This window comes from Equus caballus, chromosome 7 (genome assembly GCF_041296265.1).
Source record: "Equus caballus isolate H_3958 breed thoroughbred chromosome 7, TB-T2T, whole genome shotgun sequence".
Lineage (NCBI taxonomy): Eukaryota > Metazoa > Chordata > Mammalia > Perissodactyla > Equidae > Equus > Equus caballus.
In genome coordinates, this window is record NC_091690.1 from 49,782,924 (window position 1) to 49,807,261 (window position 24,338).

The following is a 24,338-nucleotide window of genomic DNA, read 5'->3' on the forward strand; positions in this document are numbered from 1 at the left end:
TTCCCTTCTCTTTCTGACTGCTATTTCAGTTTTATTGTTTTCCGTGGTGGTTTTCTCTTTATTTGTGAATTGTGGCTCTGCTCTCATTTTTTGTTTATTGGACACTATGAGGTTTGTATGAAGTATCTCACAGATGAGATAATCCATTATTTGATTTCCTCTTATTTACATTAACCTTCACAGGTTCCATCCCTGTCTTCTTCCCTTTCTGAGTTATTATCGTCACAAATTTTTCTGTTTTGTGTTGTGAGTTTGTGACTAAGTTGAAGTGTTTATAGTTATTTTTGATGCTTTCCTTCCCTGTATCTTTTACGTTATAATTAAGTGTTTGAACCTGTTCTGGAAGAAAGCTGCAGTTTTCTGATTTTGTCTATCTCCTTGCTCAAAGCTTTGCAGCCCTTTGCCTTTTTGTTTCAGGTATGAGGGCTTCCTTCATCATTTCTTGTAAGGGACATCTAGTGGCCATGAACTCCTCAGCTTTTGTTTATCTGGGAAATCTTTTATTTCTCTATTGTATCTGAAGGATAGTTTCACTGGATAGAGTATTCTTGGCTGAAAGTTTTCATCTTTTGGTATTCTGAATACATCATCCCATTCTCCTCTAGCCTGTAAGCTTTCTGCCAAGAAATTTGCTGTAAGCTTGATAGCAGTTCTTTGTAGATTTTCTGCCTTGCTGCCCTTAATATTTCTTCTTTCTCATTGATTTTTGCTAGTTTTATTATTATATGCCTTGGAGAAGGTCTTTTTGCATTGATGTAAGCAGGAGTTCTATTGGCTTCATGTATCTGTAAGTCCATTTCTCTCCCCAGTTTGGGGAGTTCTCAGCTATTATTTCCTTGAACAAGCTGTCTGCTTATTCCCTCTTTTCTCCCTCTGGAATACATATAATCATTATGTTTCTTTTCTAATTGAGTTGGGTGTTTCTCAAAAAATCCCTTTTTTTTTTTCTAAAGATTTTATTTTTTTCCTTTTTCTCCCCAAAGCCCTCTGGTACATAGTTGTATATTCTTAGTTGTGGGTCCTTCTAGTTGTGGCATGTGGGATGCCACCTCAGCGTGGTTTGATGAGCAGCGCCATGTCTGCGCCCAGGATTCGAACTGATGAAACACTGGGCCACCTGCAGCAGAGCACGCGAACTTAACCACTAGGCCACGGGGCCAGCCCCGAATTCCTTCATTTTTAAAGTCTTAGTTCTCTCTCCTCCTCCACCTGAAGCATTTCTACATTTTTACCCTCTAAAGCACTAGTTCTTTTCTCTTTAATATAAGCTCCATTTTTAAGGGTTTTAGATAATTTTTTATCTCATTAATTGTGTTCTTCATGTCCAGAATTCTTTTTTATATTTTTAGTCTCTTTGGTGAAGTATTCCTTCTGCTAATTAATTTTATTTCTGAGTTCATTGAACTGAAATGAGAAAACTCATTTGTGAGTTTTCTTGTAACTGGTTGAGTTTCTTCTTGACAGCTATTTTGAATTCTCTGTCATTTAGATTGTAAATTTCTCTGACTTCAGGGCTAGGTTCTGGAGACCTGTCACTTTCCTTCTGCTCTAAGTTGTTACTGTACTTTTTCATAATGTTTGATAAATTACATCTTTACTGATGCATTTGAGGTATTAATCAGATTGCAGATTCCACCTGCTGCTGCTGGGGGGAAGCAGTAGCTGTTTTGATCCCATCTCATCTGTTGAAAACTGCAGGTACAGTGGGTGCTTCCACAGGCCAGGATGGTGTTTGTACATGAGCCAGGCTGCCACTGCCTCCACTTAGAGTTGAGCCAGCTGCTGTGCTTGGTGGGTGGGGCTTCTTCTTGGTGTCCAAGATGGAGCCACTCCTAGGGCCTGCAGCAGACTGGTCAGCACTCCTGCAGCCTGGGAAAGAATTCACATGTATGTTCAGGGCTCCCACCACCTCTGCTTACAGTTGTGCTGAGGCACATTCTCACTGACTGGGCCGTGGCAGCATGGTGGGTGGGTCCCCTAGCTGGGAGAGCATTCATGAACGTGCACAGGGCTGCTCCCACCTCTTCTAACAGTCACAATGATGTGCATTCCCTCTGCTGGGGCTGCAGTGGCATGGTGGGTGCTCCTGCCAGCCAGGAAAGCATTTGTGAGCACCTGCAGGGCTCTTCTTATAGTCACACTGAGTCATGTTCCTACTGGTGGGGCCACTGCAGGGATAGCGTTCTTTGACAGTCTGACCTGTCCCTGCCTCCTCTTAGAGTGGCACTAGATGCTGTGAGAGGACTTGTGACCTGTCTCACTGCTGCTGGGGAGGGGTAGGGGAGCACTCACATATCTGCACTGCTTCCTGAGGATCCACCCCATCCGCCTTCAGATGTACAGCTGCGTGGGTCTCTCATGCATCCTTTTGTGCTCTGTAGGTATTCTCCATTGGTCAGTGAATGTCCATGTAGTCTTAATTCAGAGGGGCAGAGATAAAGGGAACAGCCCACTCCACCATGTTGCTGACATCACCTCAGTTTTTTTCTTATTTGGAAATGATCTGGGTATTCAACGAATTTAACTTAACTCATCATTTGACTTAATTCAGCAAAACTTCAAGGTTCCCAGCTACCAAAATATTTGGGGAGACAATTTAAAATGTTCACCTTTGAACTTTTTATCTTACTTACACCCGTGTAGTTTGCTTATTCTTAATAACTATGTTTAGATCACTCATAAAAAGTCATTAGACATTAGACGAAATCAACCATCATCCCAAACTAATTTTTCTTGCTGACAAATGTAAGAGATAACATGAACTTATCTGATTGGTAAACTGTGGTGGAATAAGAGTTGTAGGTCTGCATTATATTGAATGTTGATAACTCTAAAGACGTGTCTATTTTAGTTAAATCAACACATGTAAACTAGCTTTGATACTGAATATTTTCTCAGGTTATGTCAACTTGAAAAGCATTTGTGTTAGTTTCTAGTATATTTCTGAGAACTTTCTGAGTACTAAGCCTTGTTTGTTTAAGCCAATTACATAGAACTCTTACAAATTAATTTTAGTAACATTATCTACAGATTGAAAAACATCACTTATCTGCATCACATACAGATAAACACAGAGACCTTCTAGTTTTCATTTTAAAATTTTAGCCAAGAGACAGATATGATAATGTAAAACACACTAGTTATTAAGAAGTTGGATCTAAGTTGTTTTTCTGGTAAATGGAATAAGTTAAGTTGACCTGCTCAGATGGCTAAAGCCTTTCACTGATATCTGTGGAGAAACATTAAAAAGATTATTTTCCCAAGTTTCTAATGGCCTTTCCCACTTTCGTTTTTCTTCTGATAAAAAATCCCTCCCTGAAGTTCATCCCTTAACATGACTTCTCAGAGGCACAGGGAAAGGATGCAAGTTTGTCCAAGAAGGACTTTGACTTACAAAGGCCAATACTTTATAACTTTTTTGAGATGAATAGGGGAGGATTTGGGATTGGTAAAAGGAATTTTAACTACTCCCAGAACTGCTTTTTGAGTTTTGCAAGGATTTGTGAGAAAAGGACAGTCACACTCAATTCCTCAGAGAATTGGGTTGTAGCCTGGATGCTAAAGGACTGAGACACCCTACCACCAATCTTGGAAAGTGTTTCTTTCTCTCTGGGTACATTTAGCTTAGAAGAGAAGGAAAAAGGAATTTTTTAGGCTGTATAAATAAAAAGATATTTATTAGACTGTAAAAATCACCTTGCAATTTGGCCAGGTTTCTGGTTATAAAGTTATTAAATCCTTTGGAATATCTTGTCAGGGTTCAGCCAGGAGAAACAGTGAATCCTTCTGGCAATACTGAACAACCTCTTGGACTCAAGAGGCATCTCCAAGGAGGATGCAAAATATATTATCTTCACAAGATCTAGAATCACTCCCACAGTTAGCCGAAAGAAAAAACTGCCAACTTGCATGTTCCAGGCAGGTAGAAAACCAAGCCATGATTTTGGGATCTAAAACAAGATAAGCAAGAAAGCAATAACTATGTTTAGGAAAGAAAGGATCGATAACCAGCTAGTTTGGACTTGGGAAGGAAAGGACAAGGTGAAGTTTTATTTCTCTCTCTGAACTGGGCACTGCAAATAGCCACGCAGGAGAGCTGGCTCTGTAAGTATTATCACCCACTGCTTGTACCTGTCAGTTCTTCAAGGGTCCAACTTGCAGCTTTCAAGTGGGGTTTAAAGTAGAGGATGTACCTCTGGTATTTAGCAGAATTTGGCAGGGCTTTTCACTAATTTCAATTGTATTTCTGTTGGCTCTTTGAGGAAATAGTGTAGTAGTTTTCCAGAAAATCCTTCAGAGTGTTTTCAACTTTGAGGGGGACCTGTGTGGGGCCTTCCTTTGAAGGTAGATATACAGGTGTCTGCAAGGTCATTAACTTGGTTAATTTTTGTTTATTGTCGTGTAGTCTTGTTTTAGATAGAGTTTATATCTAATTTGTCATTAACTTTTACAGTGAAACTTCAATGAAGGTACTTTTTGAATTTTGAAAATTTGTTTTTAAGTGCGTTTCTTAAATGACCTTATCTGACTTGAACATTCCTCATAGTAGCCATTGTTATTTCCCTGAGAGCTGACACCAGTTTGGTAGGACCCTTAGCTGCAAGTGGAGCTTCACCCACATTTCTGTCCAGCCTGATCTAGCTGCGCATAAGGTGCAACTCACCCTTCTATCCAGCCTTGCTTTGGGGCCCCCAACATGATGGTTCTCAAGGCAAGCTCTCAGGACACAAAAATCTTAGTAAGATTTTGCCATTTTTGTAGAGATTTATAGCTCATGGGATCATAGTTCTTAGATATAAAACAAGCAAGTGTGTCCAAAGGTGGCACATTTAGCTATTTAGATTTTAAGGATTCTGTTTCTTTTAGCTAAGCCTTTGGGCCTCTTGGAGACAAACTAATTCTCAACAGGATGCACCACTGGACTGGACATTGTGTAACGTTTCACAGGGTACCTCATTGCATGGAAATTTCGTTGAGATTGATGGGTGACCTAGTGTCAATCTAACCCATTCTGTGACCAGCTTATCCTAACGTGAGAGCCTTTGAGTTAGGTAGTGAGCAGTCTAACAGCCTTTAAATTCCCCACCCATGCCTACCAGTTTTTTTAGCCTTTTGGTCTCTGAGATGCTCTTTAGCAATAGTCTTTATTTACATAAAACAAGAAAAACAAACATATGCACCTTAACACACCAGCTGTAACCAAAAGATGCTACTGTGGTGTGGTCAAGAAAGTGCCCTATGATTATGATCAGTTGCCAACATGGAATCTGGTAGTGGGGAATAGATTGAACCAGCAGACCTCAACAAAATGGACTGTGGACTGATGCCAAACAGATGGGAAACTGCAGCGGTCACCAGCAGTTTCCCATATTTTATCTGGGGACAAAACCAAGAACTGAGAATTCCAATCAAATCGGGAATTGAGGTCTAAACTATCAGTAGTTCCCAATGTGAAACTACCAATTCAGAACAAATGGAAAATTGACTGGAAGGTCAATTAGATTGGGAGGTTTGGGCAAGACAGTGGAGCTCAGAACCAAGAAAGAACTTATCCACAGCCTTCAAAAATGATGAGAAACGGGGCCAAGCCCGGTGGCGCAGTGGTTAAGTGCACACATTCCGTTTTGGCGGCCCGGGGTTTGCTGGTTCAGATCCCAGGTGTGGATATGGCACCACTTGGCAAGCCATGCTGTGGCAGGCATCCCACATATAAAGTAGAGGAAGATGGGCGTGGATGTTAGCTCAGGGCCAGTCTTCCTCAGCAAAAAGAGGAGGATTGGCATCAGATGTTAGCTCAGGGCTGATCTTCCTCAAAAAAAAAAAAAAAAAAAATAAGTGGTGAGAAAGAATTCAAAACGGGTTCACAGGTACCTCACCTGTGTTCCTCATTTTTCCCAAATGCTGTCAGAAGTTGGCTTTCCATCCCACTGCTGCCACCAAATCTATGAAATAGCAAAAGTTCAAGCAATCAAATTTTAAAGATCTAACTGGCTTTATTGAGCTGTTCATCCATTGGAAAGCATCCCATCTAGCAAGTAGAGAGGAGCTCCACATGGCTACAAAAGGGGACAGGTTTTTAAAGGCAGGATGACGAAGTCATAAACAGAATAGAGGATTATTTTTGGCAAAGTTCCCACATAACCCTTCTCTCTGTATCCACAGAGTTTGTGCTCTTTTTCTCATTTTGTACTAATGTGGTACATTCTTTACAATTTCCAAACCCATGTTGATGCGTTAGAGTGCAGAGTGTACATTAGCATTGACTCTTTATATTATATACTGTATGGGTTTTGGTAAATGTAAAATGACATGTGTTAATCATTTATGTATCATATAGTGTAGTTTCACTTCCCTAAAAATCCTCTGTGCTCCATCTCTTGATTCATCCGTCTCTCCAGCCCACAAATCCTTCACACCTAAAGATCTCTTTAGTGGCTCATGCTTTTGTCTTTTCCAAAAGGTCATATACTTGCATTCATACACTACATATCCTTGTCCCATTGCCTTCTTCAGTTAGCAGTATACTTCTAAGGTCCCTCCATGTGTTTTCATGGCTTAATACCTCATTTCTTTTTATCATTGAATAGTATTTTATAGTATGGATATACAATTCTTTGTTATTGTCTACTTGACTCTTGAAGGATTACTTGCTTAAAACTCTTAACTCTTGGGGCCACCCCTGTGACCGAGTGGTTGGGCTTGCATGCTCCGCTTTGGTGACTTGGGGTTTCGCAGGTTTGAATCCTGGGCGCTGACATGGCACCACTCATCGGGCCATGCTGAGGCGGTGTCCCACATGCCACAACTGGAAGGACCCCCAACTAAAAATACACAACTGTGTACCCAGGGGGTTTTGGGGACAAAAAGGAAAAATAAAACCTGTTTTGAAAAAAATAAAAAACTCTAACTCTTGCCAATTATAAATAAAGTGCCTATAAACTTTCATGTATAGTTTTCTGTGAACATAGGGTTTCGATTCATTTGGGAAAATGCCAAGGTGTGATTGCTGGATCTTAGTCTATGTAGTAACATCATATTTTGTTTTTAAAGTAAGTTCCTGTCTTCCACTGTGGATGTACCAAATTCCATTTCCACCAGCAACAAATGGGGATTACCTGTAGCTTCGCATCTTTACCAATTTTTGGTGTTTTTTGTGTTTTGCATTTTAGCAATTTAATAAGTTTTGAATGATACCTTGTTGTTTTGTTTGCAATTTCCCAGTGACATTGATGTAGAACATGTTTTCATATTGCTTATTTCCGATCTATCTATCTTCTTTAGTGAGTTGTCTGTACAGACCTTTTGCCCATTTTTACTTTTTGTGTGTGTGTGTGAGGAAGATTAGCCCTGAGCTAAAATCTGATGCCAATCCTCCTGTTTTTGCTGAGGAAGACTGGCCCTGAGCTAACATCCATGCCCATCTTCCTCTACTTTATACATGGGACGCCTACCACAGCCTGGCTTGCCAAGCGGTGCCATGTCTGCACCCAGGATCCAAACCCCAGGCTGCCGAAGCAGAACATGTGCACTGTACTGCTGCGCCACCAGGCCGGCCCCGTTGCCCATTTTTAAAATGAGTTGTCTGTCTTCTCACTGAGTTTTAACAGTTTTTTGGATATTTCAGATACCAATCATTTATCTAATTGTTTTACAAAAACTTTCTCGTATTCTGTGAATTTTAATTCATTTAAGACTTTCTCAGAGCAGTAGTTTTTCATTTTAATGAATTGTGTGTGTGGGTGGGTGTGTGTACCTTGCTTTTTGGTTTTGTATCTAAAAATTATTCATCTCAAAATCCAGGGTCATCTGGATTTTCTCCTATGTTATCTTCTAGGGATTTATTCCTTTGGAATTTTACATTTAGATCACTGATGTGTTTTAACTTATTTCTGAAAGGTGTAAGGCCTGTGTCTACATTTGTTTTTGTGTGTTTGCATGTGGATATCCATTATCTCCGCCAGTATTTATTTAAAACACTTTTATTTTCATTTGAATTGCCGTTCTTTCTTTGTCAAAGATCACTTGACTATATTTGTCCACTCACTCACGTGTTCACTCACGTGTTCAACCCTGCTGTAATCTCTTATTAGTTGCAGGAGTTATTTCTGTTGTGAATTTTTTCAGAGGTTTCACAGAGACAATCATTCCATATGGAACAAATGTTATAAATTTTGCTACAGGATTCACTCATAAAGATGTTCTTTCTTAAGAAGTGGAAGTTAAATAGATTTTTATCAAATCTTTTATTTCCATTTCCCCCTCCTTTCTTTCTGATATTAGTAATTTCTGTCTTCCCTCTTTTCTTTATCTTGACTAGAAGTTTATCAGTTTTATTAGTCTTGTCAAAGAACCAACATTTTTTGTTTTAATTTCCTTCATTGATTTCCACAATGACATTGATTTCTTTTCTAATTTTTATTTCTTTTATTGTCCTTACTTTGTGTTTAATTTGCTCTTCTTTCTATTGTTTCCTAAGATAGATGCTTTTATTGATTATAGATCTTTGGTTTTTTCAGTGTGTTTGTTAAATGGGATAAATTTCCCTGTAGGCACTGCTATTTTTGCATCCAATAACTTTTAGTATATTGTATTTTTCATTTTGTTCAAAATCATTCTTAGTTCTCTTGAGAATTCTTTCATCTTATGTATTATTTAGAAATGTGTTGTTGAATCTCCACATATTTGGGGTTTTTCCAAATATCTTGCTGTTAGGCCTACATGATGTGAGAGCATACTTTGTATGATTCTGTTCTTTCAGATTTTTTAAGGAGTGCTTTGTGTCCCATAGTGTAGTTTGTCCTGGTGAATGTTCCATGTGAACTTGAGAAGAATGTATATTCTGCCATTGTTGTATAAAGTATTCCGTAGGTTGCAGTGAAATTCAGTTGTTTCACAGTGATGTTCATTTCACCTCTGTCCTTGCTCATTTCCTGCCTACTGGAATTTATAATTTGTGATAATAGAGTGTTGAGTTCTACAGCTATAATACTGGATTAATCCATTTCTCGTTGCATTCTATCAGTTCTTGCCTCGTGTATTTTACCGCTGTTTTTATGCTGATACACGTGAAGGACTGCTTTGCCTTCTTGGACAGTGGCACCCTTTAGCAGTATCTAATGCCTCTCTATATCTCTGAACTTTCTTTGGTTTGAAATCTGCATTGTTTATAGTTCATATACCGATTGCAGCTTTCTTCTGAGTTGTGTTTCCATGGAATATTTTTCTCCATCCCTTTACCCTTCATCTAAGTGTGTCTTTATAATTAAAGTTGGTTTCTTGTAGACAATATATAATTGTTTTTTTGAAATCTGATGTTAAAGTGTCTTTCTGTTGTATTGAGACCATTGATGATTAAAGTGATTATTGATACAGTTGGATTAATATTTACCAGTCCTTTCGCCATTTTCTATTATTACCCTTGTTTGTTTATTTTTGTCTTCTGTCTTTTCTCCACCTTCTCTGGCTGAAATTGAGTATTGTGATTTTTTTTCCTCCTCTCTTTGCATGTCAGTTACCTATTTCTTTAAAAACATTATTTAGTGGTTGCCCCTGAGTTTTCTTCATACACTTACAACTAACTCACCTCCTCTGCCAAGTAACACTGCACCCTTTCACTGGTGTGCAAGTACCCCCTAATACACGTTCCCAATTACCCCTCCCCTGTCCGTTATCACATTGCTATCATTTATTTTACTTGTCCACAAGGCCCTTATTACCAATACATTATTGTTAATATTGTTTTAAACAATGTGTCACCTGTTAAATTATTAAAAAAATTAAAGGTATTTTACCTTCATTTCTTCTTTTCCTAACTCTCTTCATCAGTTATATTCTTTCTCATAAATTTTTCAACATTTCATTCAAAGTAGACTTAGTCATGAGAAATTTTCTCAATTTTTGTCTCAGAAACTTATTTCTCCTTTATTTTTGAAGCACAATTTTGTTTGACAGAAATTTCTATGATAGTGTTTTTTTATTTTCAGAACTTCAAATATTTCAGTTTACTGTGTTTTTGCTTGCATGGTTTTTGAAAAGAAGTCCAGTTTAATTCAAATCTTTGTTTCTTTATACCTAAGATGTGTTTCTCCTCTGATTTCTCAATATATTCTGTCTCCGATTTTTCTCTACTTTGAAGAAGAAATCCCTGAGTGTGCACTTTTGTAGTTTATTATCTTTAGTGGTTTTTTTTTTAAAGATTTTATTTTTTTCCTTTTTCTCCCCAAAGCCCTCGGTACATAGTTTATATTCTTTGTTGTGGGTCCTTCTAATTGTGGCATGTGGGATGCTGCCTCAGTGTGGTTTGATGAGCAGTGCCGTGTCCGCACCCAGGATTCAAACCAACGAAACACTGGGCCGCCTGCAGTGGAGCGTGCCAACTTAACCACTTGGCCACGGGGCCAGCCCCTTATCTTTAGTGTTATCTAAGATATTCCTGGATGTACAGTTTGCCAGTGATAATTAATTTTAGGATATTCTGGTGATTATAATTTCAGTTTCTTCTGTTTCTTCCTGTCTTTCTGTTCCTTCATGTTTTCCCATTATGTCCATTTTAAACCTTCTGTGAAAGAGGGTGTTCCTAGGCTGTGTGGATATTCTGTTGTCTTGTATGTTCTTTCTGTCTTTGCATTAGACTCTGGGGAGATAGATTTTTTGTTCAGTACAGCCATTCTTAAGAATAGAATATTGGGGGCATATTTAAAAATGCCATCTTTTTTTCTCTTTCCCAACATTGGTGACACAGGTTTGCTCTCTGACTTCAAGGCTCTCAGGAATTTAAGAAAAGAGTTGCTTACTTCAGGTTCATTTTTTTGTGAGATCACGAATCACAGTTTCTATGTCCAGTACATGTGGCATCAGAAGTTGGCAGGGCATGATCTAGCCTGATTGGTTATGAAACACTTCCTCTTGAGGTTGGAGAATGGAGGTTTTATGTTCTTTTGGAGGAAAGCACTGTTAAATCTTTCACAGATTTTATAATCATGGGCAAATTGCCCATCAAACCTTTGTAGACTTCAATGAACTCCCTTGCAATCTGCAGCTCTTAACCTGTTCCTCAAGGGCAGCAAGACTCAGGATACACTGCTAGCATTTCGCAAGAAAGAGCTCTTATGGCACATTATCATCTCACTGTTTCTTCTAAAAATTGGGAGGAAGTAGCTTTGAGGCACATGAATATAGGGATTTTATGGTCTAAGTTGTCATAGCTTCTTCCTTGTGTCGGAGCTCTAAAGTTCCAAATAAATTTCTAGCCCCATCAAATCATACAGAGACAGAAAGGAAGAACTGAGTCTATGATAAATATTACAAAAGTTAAAAGCAATGGTTTCAGGAAGAGTATTTATATTCACCCAGCGACATCTCATTGCCTATCATGACCTGGACTACTTTAGGACAGTGGGATCTGTTGGGCTTTATTAAAGTTTGATTTCTACAGGTCTTTTGGACTCTCTGATGATGTGAGTAGAGAAAAACCTTCTAGTTCTTCACTACAATTTTATTCATTGAAACCTCATGCAGATTTGAACCTCTGCCTCATGGAGTGCTCTAACTGGTGTGTAATAGGGAAGAAGATGAAAGAACTTTTGCAATAAGGAATCATCAGCCATAAAATGAAAATATTTGGGGCTGGCCCCGTGGCCAAGTGGTTAAGTTGGCGCGCTCCGCTGCAGGCGGGCCAGTATTTCGTTGGTTCGAATCCTGGGCGCGGACATGGCACTGCTCATCAAACCATGCTGAGGCAGCATCCCACATGCCACAACTAGAAGGACCCACAATGAAGAACATACAACTATGTACCAGGGGTCTTTGGGGAGCAAAGGGAAAAAATAAAATCTTTTTTAAAAAAAAAAAAAGAAGAAAATATTTATTTCCTTTGTATAGCATTTATGTCTTTTTCCAACATGGTCTCGACCTTGCTGTTAGAAGTAGAATGTAATGTGACCACAGTAAAAATGTGTGAATAATTTCCATGTGTTCATAAAGCTGTTCAATTGATTAGGAAATATGTACAGAATAAGAGTGAGTTTTTGATGATCATGACATAGAATAACTGTTTAGAGATAACAGATCCACACATAAACTTCCCAACAATGGAGTATAAGTCCCCAGTGCTGTAACTCTTATGCATCCTATTCTACGTATGTTTGTGATGTTTTAGGTCTCAGTGGCCATTGAGGATGTGGCTGTGAACTTCACCCCAGAAGAGTGGGCTTTACTGGATCCTTCACAGAAGAAACTCTACAGAGATGTGATGTGGGAAACCTTCAAGAACCTGGCCTCAATAGGTAATGATGAGGGCATTTTTTCACTTCATCAATTAGAGAACAAGTGTTTTTTGCCCGTCAACACTGTTCCAAGATGTACAATGTGGAAAGGAGGGGATGTTAGTAAACAAAGTAGAAATAACGATAGCTCATCATGGACTTAGAATCCAAAAGATGTCTATCATTTCTAACTCTTTGGAATAAACTTTCTGGGTCTGCATTTCAGGGAAAACATGGGAAGTTCATGACATTGAAGATTGGTTCAAAAACCATGGGAGAAAACAAAGGTGAGTCACACTCAAAATAGAAAGCAATGTCTTGTGAGAATCCTGTCATGTTATGAGATTTTAAACAGAAGCAAACAAAAAAAATAACCCTTGCTTCGAATTTAGCTATTAGAAAATTTTCACCAAATATTCTTTCTCAAATATGATGTAGAGGTTCACTTTTTGAAAAATAGTTCACTGGGGAATAGTATTAATAAACCCCATGTGCAAATATATCACTGCATAATAGCAAGGGTGACGTCGTCTTGCAGAGGATTCCTTATGTTCAGTTTCTGAGAATCCACAGAAATCAGGAAACCTAAACTTTTCCTACGAATCATAATAAATACCATAAATATAAAATCATCAGTAAAAGATTATTAATACTGTGCTGCTTATTTTTTACAGAAATCATGTGATAGAGAGACTCTGTGAAAGTGAAGAGGGTAGTCAATGTAGAGAAAACTTCAGCCTTCTTCCAAATCTCAATCGGAACAAGAAAACTGCAGGAGCTGAACCATGTGAATGCAGTGCATGTAGAAAAGTCTTTATGCATCATTCATGCCTTAACAGGCACATCAGATGTCACACTGAGCACAAACCATATGACTATCAAAAATATGGAGAGAAGGTGTATGAATGTCAGGAATGTGGGAAATCCTTCACGTTTTCCAGTTGTCTTCGACAACATGAAAGAACTTATACTGGAGTGAAAACCTATAAATGTAAAAAATGCAGTAAAGTGTTCACTTCTTCCATTTCTCTTCAAATACACAAAAAAGTTCATACTAGAGAGAAACCGCATGAGTGTAAGATATGTGGGAAAGTCTTTGTAAGTCCTTCAACCCTTCGATCACACATTATGTTTCACAATGGAGATCAACCATATACATGTCAGGTATGTGGGAAAGCCTTCACTTTCCCAAGTTTACTTCAATTACATGAAAAAATCCATACTAGAGAGAAATCCTTTGAATGTAAAACATGTGGCAAAACCTTCAGGTTTTCCAGTAGTTTTCAGGCACATGAAAGAACTCATACAGGAGAGAAACCCTATGAATGTAAAAAATGCAGTAAAGCAATTAGTTATTCCAGTTCTCTTCAAGTACATGAAAGAACACATACTGGAGAGAAACCCTATGAATGTAAGATACATGGGAAAGTGTTTCTAAGTCCCTCAAGGCTTCAGTCACACACAGTGTTTCACAGTGGAGATCAACCATACCAATGTAAAGTATGTGGGAAAGCCTTCCCTTTTCCCAGTCGTCTTCAAAAACATGAAAGAACTCACACTGGAGAGAAGCCCTATGAATGTAAGATATGTGGTAAAGCCTTCAGGTTGTCCAGTAATGTTCAAGTACATGAAAAAATTCATACTGGAGAGAAACCCTATGGATGTAAGACATGTGGGAAAGTCTTTCTGCGTCCCTCAAGCCTTCAATCGCACATGATGTTTCACAATGGAGATCAACCATATAAATGTAAGGTATGTGGGAAAGCCTTCCCTTTTCCCAGCCTTCTCCAAAAACATGAAAGAACTCATACTGGAGAGAAACCCTATGAATGTAAAAAATGCGATAAAACATTTAGTTCTTCCAGTTCTCTTCAAGTACATGAAAGAACTCATACTGGAGAGAAACCCTATGAATGTAAGATATGTAGGAAAGTCTTTCTAAGTCCCTCAAGCCTTCGATCACACACGATGTTTCACAATGGAGATCGGCCATATAAATGTAAGGTTTGTGGGAAAGCTTTCCCTTTTCCCAGTGTTCTTCGAAAACATGAAAGAACTCATACTGGAGAGAAACCCTATGAATGTAAAATATGTGGTAGAGCCTTTAGGTTTTCCAGTAATGTTCAAGTTCACAAAAGAACTCATACTGGAGAGAAACCTTATGAATGTAAGATATGTGGGAAAGTCTTTCTAAGTCTCTCAAGCCTTCGCTCACACATGATGTTTCACAATGAAGATCAACCATGTAAGTGTAAGGTTTGTGGGAAAGCCTTCCCTTTTCCCAGTCTTCTTCAAAAACATGAAAGAACTCATACTGGAGAGAAACCCTATAAATGTAAAAAATGTAGTAAAGCATTTGCTTCTTCCAATTCTCTTCGAATACATGAAAGAACTCATACTGGAGAAAAACCTTATGAATGTAAGGAATGTGGGAAAGCTTTCATTTCTCGTAGATCACTTCAAAAACATGAAAGAAGTCACACTGGATAGAAACCCTTTGAATGTCAGGAAAGTGGGAAAGCCCTTATTTTTCATGAAAATTTTCAAGGATATGAGAGTATGCACACTAGAGGAAAAATGATGTAAATATAAAGGATGTAAGGAACCCTTTTGTCATCACACTTCTTTCTGAAGACGTGAAAGGACTGACAATAAAAACCGCTTGAATGTAAACAGCATGAGAAAGAGTTCAGTTGGCCTACATACTTCTATGTGAAATTCCCACCAAAAAGAAACGTAAATGTAAGTAGTATGAGAAAGCTTGATGGAAATTTGTTTATAATGTTCTAGGGAAGTTTTAATGTGAAAGAGTTGTTATAAAAGTTGTAAATATATTGTTTACCACACATCTTTCTTAAAGCATAACATTGGATTGTAGATTTCTATTAATTCCTTTCAGAAATGAATATTGAGTGAGATAATTCTACAAGTTATCATCAGTAGTACAGAAACCTATGAGGTAGTTCTTTTTCCTTAAATCAGTTAATAGTATTTTCTCTTTATTTTTTTATAATCTTTCAATTATCTATGTTAAGGGGCCTTTGAAAAATGACAGTTTGTATTTGTTGGGGTTTTCTTGCTGGCCTTGTATTGCAGTTCCATTGTATATATTGTACCTTTTTAGAGAAAGCTTTTTTTGGTGTAATGGGCATAGGAAGCTGATTCCATTTTCCATACTGTTAAACTGTCAATAAATTTTTATGTATGGCAAGTTTACCAAGGAGCATACTTATTTGTGAATTATTATTTTCATATTTGAGCCTTTGCACTTTGTCCCTCCTTCTGACTGGTATTTGGTGAATAGACTTTGAATTAAGTAGAGGCCTGTGATAAGGCAACAAAATGCAGAGCTGGACATATCACCCTTGTATTATGTTATGTCAGTGAGAGTTACATTAAGAACTGGAACTTCAGGAATCCACCCCGTTTAGGCTTCCATGTTGGAATTCTCCAATAGCCTCACTTGCATGAGATTTGCAAAGCAGAAGCAAACAAGACGTTAGGCAGGTTTTGGAGCCACCACACAGAGAGAGAGACAGCTACATAGGAGCTTTGAGGACACCATCTTCCTGATCATTTTCTAGATTCTTTGCCTTCTAGTCAAGTGATCTTGAAAACCACCACCAACTGTTTGATTTCCATTTTCTTACAGGTGTATTTTCCACTGGTGTTTTCACAAGCTTCACATCAAAGATCCATTACGCTTAGGGTTTTTCTGTAAGGCCTCTTATGTCCACAGGAAAGTAATTCAGACTTTGGTGGTTGGGAGCATTCCCTGATTCCTTTCCTCTCTAGATGCTACCTAACATCTAATTTGTGTGCTAAGCATCTTATTCTGTTAATAGTGCTAATGAGCATGTTTTCCTGATTCACCATGATATCTACAATGAGTATAAAAGGAAGGACATGGTAGTTTGTTTCTGTGCTGCATTGTGCAGTGGCTGCCTTGACCCTATTTTTCCATGTGAGCAAAATCACCTTTCTCACGTTGGGAAGAGTATGTTTGTTTCCTGTTACATGTGGCTGAATGTATTTGCTCAATACGTTTTTAGTAATGTTTGATTTTGTTGTTAAAACTACCTGCATTTCCTTGAGAAATGTATACTTCTTTAGTTGTTTTATTGATGTATTTCATCAACTGTTGTAATGCATCATATGCTAATAAGTATTATGAAGTATTTTTGTAGCTATAATTTTCTCAGTATGTATTAAAATCCATTTTAAATAGAGATTTTCAGATATACTTTGTGATTTTCTTCATTGAATCAGTATATATTGAGTCAATTTTATCATGTACATAACATTCGGGTATTTTTTATCAGGCAAATTTTAATTTTTACTGTTTTTTTGATTCTATAGCTATAAGTTTACTCTGTAACTGTAAATCACAATTTTTGTCACCAAACTAATTTCTCATTCATTCTTAACTCCAAACTTAAAACTCATGGTTTTTTTAGTGCCTACTTGCCAGTCACCTGCGGGGTTGGAACTGTAGTGAAAGAGAGGGGTGTAGTGAATTCCAGTGAGAATGACAGTAGACCACAGAGGAATCTGTGAGTTGTAACACTATCAGGGTGCTCAAAGGGACTCCTTAGAAGATTTTGGCAGCTCTTTGTGGATTTGATTGCTGTTCAAGGAAGCAGGTCACTTTTCATATTGAATGCTGTGAAGAGATAAGTAATTCTAACTTTGGTAAACCTTTTTGGTCCTGGGTAAACCTAATCATTGTTTTCTAAAGAAGGCTAAAAGAATGTGGTAGAGCTAAAGTTAATCAGTAAGAAGTTCTAGTCAGTCACTTTAGTATGAAAAAGTGAATATTAATGATTTTTATGATTTGGAATTTTATCTTTCACTATTTTTATTGATATGGTTACAAAATGCTTTTCATTTTGGTAACTCTATAACTTTTGGTGAAGGAGGTATGTGACGTATTTCCTCTCAGTACGAGAAGACTTGGTCTTCCAGTGAATGCAGGCCTACTCCTGGTCCTCTGGAATAGCGTTTTCCTTTTCTACTTAATATCAAATCACTAATGCATTTTCTACAGTGTATTAGACCCTGTTTACCATGAATTTTTCATATGGTAGACCAAGGAGGTTTTCACTGTGGAGACTGGAAAAAATGTCTCATTATCCATGCTGGAAATGGAGGGGAACATTTTGATATACATACAATGCATCCTGTGCTCTGTAACTTAGGCCATCTCTCAAAGCAAACTAATTTACCAAAACCATCTCTGACTGGGGAAAGAGCAGTCAGACAACTCCCAGGCTCTTCAGGTTTCCTCTCTGACAAAAGGGGAAGAATGATTGTTAAGAACCTGGTCTGAGGTTCATAGTCCAAGGATTCTGTCCTACCAGTACATTACAGGATTAATCATACCATAAGGGAAAATTTTTCTACCCTAATGCCTTCCCAGCATATCAACAGTGATACAGTAGAAAAACAGTGGATTATAATGGGGTTGTAAGTCACAAACTCTACATAAGGTTGAGTTTCTAAAAGGAACCCTCATACACTCCTGGTGGGAATGCAAACTGGTGCAACCACTATGGAAAACAGTATGGCGATTTCTCAAAAAATTAAAAATAGAATAGGAAAATACCATATGACCCAGCCATCCCACTATTGGGTGTCTATCCAAAGAACTTGAAATCAGCAATTCCAAAAGACCCATGCACCCCTATGTTCATTGCAGCATTATTTACAATAGCCAAGACGTGGAAGCAACCTAAGTGCCCACCAACTGAGGGTTGGATAAAGAAAATATGGCATGTATATATGCAATGGAATACTACTCAGCCATAAAAAAGGATAAAATCGTCCCATTCACAACATGGATGGACCTTGAGAGTATTGTGTTAAGTGAAATAAGCCAGATAGAGAAGGACATCTCTGTGTGACTCCACTCATATGTGGAACTTAAACACGTAGACAAAGAGAACAGATTACTGGTTACAAGGAGAAAAGGGTGATGGGGGTGGGCACAAAGGGTGAAATCATGCACCTACAATATGACTGACAAACAACAATGTACAACTGAAATTTCACAAGATTGTAAACTATCATAATATCAAAAGTTAAAAAAAAAAAAAAAAGATTGAGTTTCTAGGGATACCCAGAAAGGGAAGAAAAATTCAAGGACACTGGAAAATATCGAAGCCCCTGACACCTACAACTAAATCAAACATTAACAACCTAAGATGTATTCAGGAAATCATACAACCTCACACTGAAAGACTACTGACCTCTTATGTTACTGTGAAAATTCACAAATATGTGGAAATGAAACAGTCTTGGACAATCACTGGGTCAAAGAGGAAATCAAAGGGGATTTAAAAAAATAGCTCAAGACAAAAATGAAAACATCTCACATAAACTTGTGGGATGCAGCATAAGGAGTAGTAAAAGGGAAGTTTATACCAGTAAACAACTATATTAAGAAAGAAATATTTCAGTCTAACAAAGTTATACCTCAAGGAACTAGAAGAAGAACAACAAACTAAATCTTAAGTTAGCAGTTAGGAAACAATAAAGATTAGTGCAGAAATAAATAGAATATAGGAAAATAGAAAATTTTCAAAATTGTCAGTTTTTTGAAGTAATAAACACAAATGACAAACTCAACTGACTATTAAAAGAAGAGTGAGGAATCAAGTACATAAAATTAGAAGTGAAAGATCACATTTTAAAATGGGTGCCTCAAAACTAATAAGAATCCAAAGGGACTGTTATGGAACAAATTGGATAATCTAGAAGAAATGGATAAGTTCCTGGACACATATAACCTATCAAGGAAGAAATAAAAATAGCCTGAACAAACCATAAAAAATTCATGGAATCAATACTAATTTTTCTTAAACTCTTCCCAAAATTAGAAGGAATGGCTCCAAACTTATTTTTTGAGGCCAGTATCTCCCTGATACAAAAGACATCCCACGAAAAGAAAACTACAAGCCAGTATGTTTAAACTGTTTCAACTTTACTTGGCCATAGTGCCCAAATATTTAGTCAAACATTCTACTGGATCTTTATGTGCAGGGTATTTTTTATGAGATTACATTTCAGTGGGTGGAGATTAAGTGAGATTACTCTCCATAATGTGGATGCACCTGATGCAATCAATTGTAGTTCTTAAGAGAACAAAAATTGAGATTTCCTGAACAAGACCTACTCTGCTGCTAGACCGTCTTTTGACTTAATCTCGTTCTTTCCTAGGATTTCCAACCTGCCCAGCTAGACTGCAGGCTTTCAACTTAGTCTCCACAGGAGCCACTTCCTTAAAGAAAACAAGTGTGATACCAGCATTGTGGCAGCGTGAGCTGCTCCCTTTGTCTATCCCTTTCATTCTATAGCTGGTAAGACATCCATAACTCAAGAAAGGTTCCTCTGCTTAACACACCAGGACACTGGAGAGATCCTCACATCAGTACATTTGAAAGTGGGTTAATTAGAACACATAGAGGAGGCAGAACTCAGGTAACAGTCGAGATGGTGCCCCAGTGCCCTGAGCAGAGCATCTTAGCCCACATCCCAAGAAAACGTAGCAGTGGCAGAGGTAGGGCCCGTGATCCCAGCCCCTCGAGGCTGCATTAGTACCCATACCCCCAGAGAACCTAGTAAAAGAAGTGCAGGTTGCACTTCTGACTTTGACCCCCAAGCTGCTGCAGCACCCATGGCCACAGAGAATTGTGTAGTGGTGGGTGGCTGTGGGCCTGTGACCCCAGCCCCCCATGCACAGCCATGGTGCCTGGAACCTGAGAGCCCTTGATGCAGTGGAGGTGTCTTTGACCCTGGCTCCCATGCCACCCTTCCTCTCCCCACCAGCAGCAGTAGTGTCTGTGACCCAGGCACCCCTGGACACAGTGGAGCCATCTGCAGTTCCATGACCCAGGTTGTGATACCTGTGACTACAGTGACATAGACAGCAACAAGGCACAAGCAAACTTGGAAGCACAAGCAGCTACAAGGGCACTGGAAACACCTCTGTCAGAGGCAGTAGAAGGTTGAAAGTGCTGGCTTGCACATACAGGCAGAGTTAGCTCAGGTAACAGGAACCCAAAATTTATGCTAGTTCGGATCCCGGGTGCAGATCTATGCACCGCTTATCAAGCCACACTGTGGCACAGGAAGATGGGCACAGGTGTTAGCTGGGGACAAGTCTACCTCAGCAAAAAGAGGAGGATTGGTTGGGGATGTTAGTTCAGGGCTAATCTTCCTCAAAAGAAAAAACAAAAGGTAAAGAGGAAAAGGATGGAACCTATACAGGCAAATGAAGTTAAGACTCTATCAGCAGAAAAAGGACTATTTTATCTATGAGATGTTTTATACAAATCTCATAGTAACCAAAAAACAAAAATCTAAAGCACAGAAACAAGACGTAAAAAAAGAGGAAGCTGTGAAAAACATAGAAGACCACCAAACTAAAATGGCAGAAACGCAAGGGGAAAGAAAGAATGGAGATAAGAGAGCAATTGGAAAACAAAAGATAAAATGGCACCAGTAAGTCCTCATAGATCAGTAATGACCCTAAATGTAAATGGATTGAAATTACCTATCAAAAGGCACACAGTAGCTCGATGGATTAAAAAACAAGACCCAAATGCATGCTGCCTCCAGGACACTCATCTGAGCTCTAAAGTCAAAGCAGCACAAAGTGAAGGGGTGGAAGATGATCCTCCAGGCAAATGGCAATGAAAAGAGAGGGGGTGTGGCCATACTTACATCAGACAAAATAGATTTCAAGACAAAAGTGCTAACAACAAAGATGGACGTTATATAATGATAAAGAGGATAACCCATCAGGAAGACATACCATTTATTAATATACATGCACACAAGATAGGAACACTAAAATATATGCAGCAACCATTACCAGACCTAAAGGGAGAAATTGACAGCAACGTGATAATAGTAGGAGATTTTAACACCCCACTTAGATCAATGGCTAGGTCAGCCAGGCAGAAAGGCAAGAAGGAAACAATGGCCTTAAGTGACACATAGGCCAGATAGACTTGATAGATATATACAGACCATTCCATCCAAAGGCAGCAGAATACCATCCTTCTCAAGTGCACATGGAACATTTGTGTTGGGACACAAAGCAAGTCTCAATAAATTTTAGAAGACGGAAATCATATCAAGAATCTGTTCTGACCACAATGGTGTGAAGCCAGAGGTCAACTACAGGAAGAAAGCTGGAGAAATCACAAATCTGTGGAGAGAAAACAACAGGCTGCTGAACAACTACTGAGTCAATGTCTTCAAAGAATTAGAACCAAAAATCCTAAAATTTGTATGGAACCACAAGACCCAGAATAGCCAAAACAATTCTGAGAAAAATGATTGACGTTGAAGTATCACACTCCCTTATCTCAAACTATTCTACAAAAGTGTAGTGACCAAAACAGCATGATATTGGCAGAAAAGCAGACACACAGATCAATGGAACAGTATTGACATCCCAGAAATGAACTAATGCAGCATATAGAAACAACTAATTTATGACAAGGGAGCCAGGAGCATGCAATGGAGAAAGGAAAGTCTCTTCAATAAATGGTGTGGGGAAAACTGGACAGCCACATGTAAAAGTTTAATAAGTAGATGACTATCTTCTACCATACACAAAAATTAACTCAAAATGGAATAAAGACTTGAAGATGAGACCTGAAATATAAAATACATAGAAGAAAACAGGTGGTAAGCTCCTTGACATTTGTCTTAGCAAAGTTTTTGGATTTGACACCAAAGGCAATGGAAACAAAAGCAAAAATAAACAAATGGGACTACGTCAAACTAAAAAGTTTCTGCCCAGCAAAGGAAACTGCAAAAGGAAAGGCAACATACCAAATGGGAAAAGATATTTGCAAATTGTATATCCAATAAAGGGTTAATATGCAAACTATGTAGAATGTATACAACTCAACAACAAAAAACAAAAGTTATTAAAAAACGGGCAGAGAATCTTAATAGACATTTTTCCAGTAAAGACATGCAGATGGTCAACAGGCACAGGAAAAGATGTTCAACATCACTAATCACATGAAATGTAAATCTAAAGTACAACAAGATATCACGTCACACCTGTTAGAGTGACTATTAGAAGAAAGAAAAGAAAAAACTAGTGTTGGAGAGGATGCAGAGGGAAGGCTTCGCCACCAGGCCGGCCTGAGTGATTCACTTTAAATGAGAAGTCATTTCTGTGTGTGTAATGTTCTAAATAGTAATTTTTAAGTAGTGTTCAATACTTCTTTGGAAATCATTAAAAATAAACTTTCTCAATTTTGTTCACATATGAAGTGACATAAGAGGGGCCGGCCCGGTGGCGCAGTGGTTAAGTTTGCACATTCCACTTCTCGGCAGCCCGGGGTTTGCCGGTTTGGATCCCGGGTGTGGACGTGGCAGCGCTTGCAATCCATGCTGTGGTAGGCGTCCCACGTATAAAAAGTAGAGGAAGATGTGCATGGATGTTAGCTCACGGCCAGGCTTCCTCAGCAAAAAGAGGAGGATTGTCAGTAGTTAGTTCAGGGCTAATCTTCCTCAAAAATAAATAAATAAAATAAATTCATTGGCAGTGGCCCTAAAGGCAAATAGGAAATGCAGATCTAATCAAGATAATCTATGAAGATTTGTAAGAAATGTGAGAGTCTGTAGCATTTGTACCAAGAGCACTGCCTCCCTAGCTCCTCCCAGCTCACATTGGTGAGGACTCTACTCCAGAGTCCTGCTGTCTAGAACACGGGGCACCCTGTCACCCCAGCTCCCACTAGTAGGGCTTTCTTCCTGGGAAGAACAGGACTTCAAATTGTCAAACCCTGCCCCCAGCTGCCTGTTGCTGGGTATTAAGTCCTGGGGGAGTTTGCTTGAAAATCTGGGACACGATTGTTTGAGTCCCTCCACATGGACCTAAAGCAGTATCTTTGGAATGGTGCACTGACAGTACTGGGGCACCAGTCACCCTGTCGCAGCTCATGACTTGTCTGGATAATAATTCATTCATGTGGTGCCAGGAGACACAAGGAAGACGACCTCTGGCTGCTGTCTCTCCACACCCCTGAGCACTCAACTCCTGAAGTGGGATTGCCACTCAGAAAGGACTTCCCGTTGTCCTCCAGACAACTCCAGGGTCCTGGCACAGAGATTTTTCCTTAATCTGGGTGTGAAGCAAGCCACAAAACACATAGGTCTTCATACCTTTCCAAAGAATTAAGGTGGCTGGCAAGAGATCATGAGAAGTGCAAGTCAAAGGACTCTCTCAAAGAAGTGGAGAATGAGGTGAAAGGGAATTAGCAGTAGATTTGAGTATTTCATAAAGCTACAGCTTAGACTGTGGGCTGACTAGTTTTCTGGAAAGAACCATGGAGTTAGACTGCTGAGAGGAGGCTTCTGAGGGTCAGAACAAATATCAGTGACTTCAGAAAGTGTTTCTACGTGGGAGTTAGATGCTCATTTATTGCTAGAGCAAATTATGCCCCCGGGACGTTGGTGAAAACAGTAGAACAATCAGCAGCAGTTAACTGAATGGAACCATCGAGTGTGGCCCCTAAAGGAGGAAGAGAGCCCTGGCAATACCACTGTCCCCCAGGACAGCAGTGGGCTCACCCAGAGCGGGGCCCACCTGAGGAGCTGGGGAAGAGATTTCCCTCTGTATGGTGGGTGATGAGAGAAACAACTTTAGTTTTTCAGAGTTGCTGCCTCAGCGTGTTACAGTCTGATGCCCGTGCTCACACCCAGAATCTGGACATTTATATAAGGACCTGAGTTTAGGATTCCGCCGTAGGTTCCCGCTTTACTTTCCCAGGGCGCTTTTTCAGCTAAGCACTTAGAGTTCAGCCTGGAATAGTTAGTGACCTCTGCCCCAACCCCCTTATAAGTACCGGGTGCTTGCTCCCTGCTTTCTCTCTCCTGGTCGCTCATGACCAGGACAGAGGACGGCCCTTCCCCCGGCTCACTGCACCCTCAGCCCCCGCTTCTGTGACCTGTAATAAATCCTGTGACTCTGTTCCTTTGGGTGGGTGCATTGAAACGGCCCCTTCAATCAAAATGAGCCTGTGGGTTTCACTTCCCCACAGTGGG

The 24,338-nt window shown here is 39.1% G+C and overlaps 1 protein-coding gene across 4 annotated transcripts in view; it reads left to right on the plus strand.

Annotated features, from left to right (window-relative positions):
* The window catches only part of LOC100066418 (zinc finger protein 709), a 100,625-nt gene extending 84,133 nt beyond the window's left edge, over nt 1-16,492 (plus strand). For 2 of the 4 annotated variants that reach the window (XM_023646478.2, XM_005611884.4), the window contains exons 2-4: nt 12,158-12,284; nt 12,490-12,550; nt 12,938-16,492. In XM_023646478.2, coding sequence (XP_023502246.1) covers nt 12,158-12,284; nt 12,490-12,550; nt 12,938-14,753 — 2,004 coding nt within the window. In that variant the 3' untranslated portion in view covers nt 14,754-16,492. Of the gene's footprint in view, nt 1-12,156; nt 12,285-12,489; nt 12,551-12,937 lie in introns of those variants that run through there. The other 2 variants (XR_011440606.1, XM_070273067.1) reach the window with 2 other exon arrangements.
* Nucleotides 16,493-24,338: the final 7,846 nt, after the last annotated feature.